Source organism: Malurus melanocephalus, unplaced genomic scaffold (assembly GCF_030028575.1).
Source record: "Malurus melanocephalus ecotype Western Australia unplaced genomic scaffold, MMel_1.1 scaffold_1369, whole genome shotgun sequence".
Lineage (NCBI taxonomy): Eukaryota > Metazoa > Chordata > Aves > Passeriformes > Maluridae > Malurus > Malurus melanocephalus.
In genome coordinates, this window is record NW_026624601.1 from 15,897 (window position 1) to 21,360 (window position 5,464).

A 5,464-nucleotide genomic window follows, 5' to 3' on the forward strand; every position below is an offset into this window, starting at 1 on the left:
CCTGTTTTTTGGGAATATTCCCTGTCTCTGTGCTGGCAGGGAGGGCTGAGGTGCAGCTCCTGCTGGAGCCAAACCTGCATGTTCACAGTTGCCAGTGAAACATCCCGGGGCTTTTCCTCCTTCATTTCCATCAATATTCCCTCTATTCCTCTGGAAAACTCTCACCCCATGGAGGGATATTCCTCTTCTTTCCATTCTACTCTCTAAAAATCCTTGGGATTGATAGGAAATGGGTTTTTTTGTAGGTGACACAGTGACACATCCTAGGGCTTTTCCTCCTTCATTTCCATTAATATTCCCTCTCTTCCTCTGGAAAACTCTCACCCCTTGGAGGGATATTCCTCTTTCTTCCATTCCACTCCCTAAAAATCCTCGGGATTGATGGGAAATGGGGTTTTTTGTAGGTGACACAGTAACACATCCCAGAGCCTTTTTGTCCTTCATTTCCATCAATATTCTCTCTCTTCCTCTGGAAAACTCTCACCCCATGGAGGAATATTCATCTTCCTTCCATTCCACTCCCTAAAAATCCTCGGGATTGATGGGAATGGGTTTTTTTGTAGGTGACACAGTGACACATCCCAGGGCTTTTCCTCCTTCATTTCCATTAATATTCCCTCTCTTCCTCTGAAAAACTCTCACCCCATGGAGGGATATTCCTTTTCCTTCCATTCCACTCCCTAAAAATCCTCGGGATTGATTGGAAATGGGGTTTTTTTGTAGGTGACACAGTAACACATCCCGGGGCTTTTCCTCCTTCATTTCCATCAATATTCCCTCTATTCCTCTGGAAAACTCTCACCCCATGGAGGGATATTCCTCTTCCTTCAATTCCACTCCCTAAAAATCCTTGGGATTGATGGCAATGGGGTTTCTTGTAGGTGATACAGTGACACATCCCAGGGCCTTTTTCTCCTTCATTTCCATGAATATTCCCTGCTTTTCCTCTGAAAATCTCTCACCCCATGGAGGGATATTCCTCTTCTTTCCATTCTACTCCCTAAAAATCCTCGGGATTGATGGGAAATGGGGTTTTTTTTGTAGGTACAACACCTTGCCCAGCCGAAGGACCCTCAAGAATTCCCGTTTGGTGAGCAAGAAGGACGATGTCCACGTGTGCATCATGTGTTTGAGAGCCATCATGAACTACCAGGTGAGCCAGGGGGAGCAGGGAATTTTGTGGGAATTTTGTGGGAATTTTGTGGGAATTTTGTGGGAATTTTGTGGGAATTTTGTGGGAATTTTGTGGGAATTTTGTGGGAATTNGGGAATTTTGTGGGAATTTTGTGGGAATTTTGTGGGAATTTTGTGGGAATTTTGTGGGAATTTTGTGGGAATTTTGTGGGAATTTTGTGGGAATTCATGGAATTGCTGGGAAGGGGGAGGAAGGGTCGGTGCAGCATTTTGAAGGTGAATTTGGTGGAAATGTTTGAATTCTCATGGTTAAAATGGGAAGGAATGGACAGGATGATTCCTGTTCTTTAGGGATTTAGGGCAGGTGGGGAGGTTAATGAGCAGCTCCTGCTYATTAACATGCAGCTAATTAGGATTAATTAGAGTTTAGTACAGCCCTTCCAAACAGATTTTTCCCAAGATGGAAAATCCAAGTTTTCCTTGTATTTGTTTATGGCAAAACGCTTGGGATCACAGGAAATCACCCAGCAGAACAAAACTCACCTGACATTCCTGAATTCCCTCCCTCTCCAGTGGGATGTTGGGATCCTGCAGAATGCCCTGGGAGCACCAGGAATTTGGGATTTTCTGCCCAAACCTGGCAGAGATGGGGTGAAGAAATTGGGAGGATTTGTGGGAATTATGGTGGACACCTTGAGAAATTGGGAGGATTTGTGGGAGCTGTGAACACCTGGAGGAGAAATTGGGAGGGATTTGTGGGAGCTGTGAACACCTGGAGGAGAAATTGGGAGGGATTTGTGGAGGAAAAATTGGGAGGATTTGTGGGAATTCTGGTGAACACCTCGAGGAGAAATTGGGAGGGATTTGTGGGAATTCTGATGAACCTTGAGGAGAAATTGGGAGTGATTTGTGGAAATTCTGGTGAACACCTCGAGGAGAAATTGGGAGGGATTTGTGGGAATTCTGGTGAACACCTCGAGGAGGAGTTGAGAGGGATTTGTGGGAGCTGTGAACACCTTGAGGGGAAATTGGGAGTGATTTGTGAACACCTTTAGGAGAAATTGGGAGGGATTTGTGGGAGCTGTGAACGCCTTGAGGGAAAATTGTGAGGGATTTGTGGAGGAGGAATTGGGAGGATTTGTGGGAATTCTGGTGAACACCTTGAGGGGGAGTTGGGAGGATTTGTGGGAATTCTGGTGAACACCTTGAGGAGAAATTGGGAGAGATTTGTGGGAATTCTAGTGAACATCTTGAGAAATTGGGAGGATTTGTGGGAGCTGTGAACACCTTGAGGAGAAATTGGGAGGGGTTTGTGGAGGAGAAATTGGAAGGGATTTGTGAGAGCTGTGAACACCTTGAGAAGGAAATGGGAGGGATTTGTGGGAGCTCTGCCCTTGGAGATGGCAGCTCCTGGGATCCACAGGGATGGCAATGATGCAGGCAGCAGTCCAGTTAGCAATGGAGCATTTTCCAGAGGAATTCTGTGGGATTTTTGGGGTGCAGTGACTGCAGGAGAAGGTTGGGTTTGGGAGCTGAAYCCCAAATTCCAAYGTGGAYGATAAATGCTGGATAAAGAAAGRGGCTGGGGGAGGAAGGAATGGGCAGAGGGGTTGCAGAACATCTCTTGGACATTTTTTGCTGCTGAAATGGCCAATCCCTGAAATGGCAGGGAATTACAGAATCATGGAATACCCAGAGCTGGGAGTGTTTCTGTACGGTGGGAGAAGGAAATATTCCAATTTAAATTCCACGAGGTTTTGTTTGGCTGGAGCATCAGGAGGAACTGCCACGGGTGGGATGTGGTCAGAGAGGTGGGATTTGCTGGATTTGGGGTTTTGGTACCAAAAAAGGGAGGTGAATTTGGTGCTGTCCCCTCTCTCTCCAGTATGGATTCAACATGGTCATGTCCCACCCGCACGCCGTCAACGAGATCGCGCTGAGCCTCAACAACAAAAACCCCAGGTAGGGCTGGGCTGGGCCAGGGCTGAGCCAGCAGTGGGCACAGAGGGNAGGGATTTGTGAGAGCTGTGAACACCTTGAGAAGGAAATGGGAGGGATTTGTGGGAGCTCTGCCCTTGGAGATGGCAGCTCCTGGGATCCACAGGGATGGCAATGATGCAGGCAGCAGTCCAGTTAGCAATGGAGCATTTTCCAGAGGAATTCTGTGGGATTTTTGGGGTGCAGTGACTGCAGGAGAAGGTTGGGTTTGGGAGCTGAAYCCCAAATTCCAAYGTGGAYGATAAATGCTGGATAAAGAAAGRGGCTGGGGGAGGAAGGAATGGGCAGAGGGGTTGCAGAACATCTCTTGGACATTTTTTGCTGCTGAAATGGCCAATCCCTGAAATGGCAGGGAATTACAGAATCATGGAATACCCAGAGCTGGGAGTGTTTCTGTACGGTGGGAGAAGGAAATATTCCAATTTAAATTCCACGAGGTTTTGTTTGGCTGGAGCATCAGGAGGAACTGCCACGGGTGGGATGTGGTCAGAGAGGTGGGATTTGCTGGATTTGGGGTTTTGGTACCAAAAAAGGGAGGTGAATTTGGTGCTGTCCCCTCTCTCTCCAGTATGGATTCAACATGGTCATGTCCCACCCGCACGCCGTCAACGAGATCGCGCTGAGCCTCAACAACAAAAACCCCAGGTAGGGCTGGGCTGGGCCAGGGCTGAGCCAGCAGTGGGCACAGAGGGGTTGGGAAAGGATTCCAGAGGGGGATTTTAATGGGAAAACTCAGCTTTGTTTAGGATCAGATGGGATCTGTGGGGCTGAATGATGAATGAACAACGGGAAATGGCAGAAGCTGCTGGTTGTCACTGTAATTGAGATTTTTGTCAGGAAAACTGCAGATGGGAATTTAGAGCATTCCCATGGAAAATTGGATTCCAGGGAAGGGGCTGGGGGTGCAGAGCTGCTCCTGCAGGGAACTCTGGTGTCACTATTGGAGGATCCACGATGCACAGACAGGACAGTAGCTTGTAAAAGGCTAATTATTCAAAAAATCAGTCTCATTTATAGACTTCTGTGTGTTATTATTCCTCTTACGCATTCATTGGCCACCAAACTGCCCCAATAAATTCACTTAAAGTCCATTATTTAACTGCACCTCACCACCACTGGTCACCTGTAGCATTCAAGCATTCACAAAAACACCCAGTGCGGCCTTGGTGCTGTTTTTCTCCTTCTGTTATTTCAATTTCTTACTTCTGTAAGAATTAAAATTAAATTTCTTGCATTCTCAYGGGTAGAAATCCATCGTTTTTCTCCTCATGGGTTTTTCCCACATAACAGAAGAGAGCAGGAGTTTTACAAGGGTAACAAGGTTTTGTTTTATAGGGTTTTATAGATCCTCAACCCTCCAGCACCTGCCTTGGCCAGAGTTCTGCCTGCTTGAATTCCCAGCTCGGGATCTCAATCCCTGCCTGGTTTTGGGAAGCTTTAAAAGGATCTGCCACACTCCCAGCAGGGCTGCTTATTCCCAGGATTAATCCACGTGGGATGAGGCTCCATTTCCCCATTTTCCCAAAAGGATTAGGGATTGTCTCTGACATTTCTTTTTGGTTTCCCCAGGACGAAGGCGTTGGTGCTGGAGCTGTTGGCAGCCGTGTGCCTGGTCCGAGGGGGCCACGAGATCATTTTGTCTGCCTTTGATAACTTCAAGGAGGTTTGTGGGGCTGTTTGATCAAATTTGGGGGTCCCTTTTTCCTTTGTTTCTGTTTGGAGCCTCCTCACCCAGCTGAATTCCCTGCAGGAAGGGTTTTCCATGGGCTGCAAGGTTTTCCTTGGAGCTGCAGGGAAGTGCCGTGGTGTCCATCCCATCCTTGGCAGATTCATGTAAAAAGCTGGAATTCTGATGATTCCAGCTCCTCCCAGGGCAGGGAAATGTTGGGATGGGATATTTCAGCATTCCCAGCCCTTTGTCCTGGTTTCTGTGGATTTGTGAGGAGCAGCTCCATGGTTTTATTGGGAATTCTGATGAGCAGAATTCCAGGGCAGGACAGAAAAGCAGCTCTGGGATGCTCCAGGGGCTCCATTGAATTCCAAATACTCTGAGAATTTGGATCCCAACTGGGATCTGAGTGGGACAGGGAGCAGGGAACAATCCTGGCTGTGGGCAGGGAACTCTTCCCAACATTCCTGCAAAGCTGTTGTGCTGCTTTGTACAAAAATATTCCAGAATAAGTGGATTTGGGAGGGGAGGGGGTGCTTGTGGCATCTCTGGGTGAGAAATCATTTGGAATTGGAAAATAAACCAGGATTGGGGAGCTTTGGGAGTGAACCCAAAACTGAGGAGCTTTTCTGAAGGTGATCCATAATTTGGATAAATCCGATG

The 5,464-nt window shown here is 47.5% G+C and overlaps 1 protein-coding gene across 1 annotated transcript in view; it reads left to right on the plus strand.

Annotated features, from left to right (window-relative positions):
• LOC130586866 (formin-like protein 2) overlaps positions 1-5,464 on the plus strand; it is a gene marked incomplete at its 5' end in the record, with an annotated part of 37,766 nt that overhangs the window by 12,908 nt on the left and 19,394 nt on the right. Inside the window, 3 exons of the mRNA XM_057387780.1 lie at positions 1,045-1,153; positions 3,020-3,096; positions 4,702-4,795. Coding sequence (XP_057243763.1) covers positions 1,045-1,153; positions 3,020-3,096; positions 4,702-4,795 — 280 coding nt within the window. The remainder of the gene's footprint in view (positions 1-1,044; positions 1,154-3,019; positions 3,097-4,701; positions 4,796-5,464) is intronic.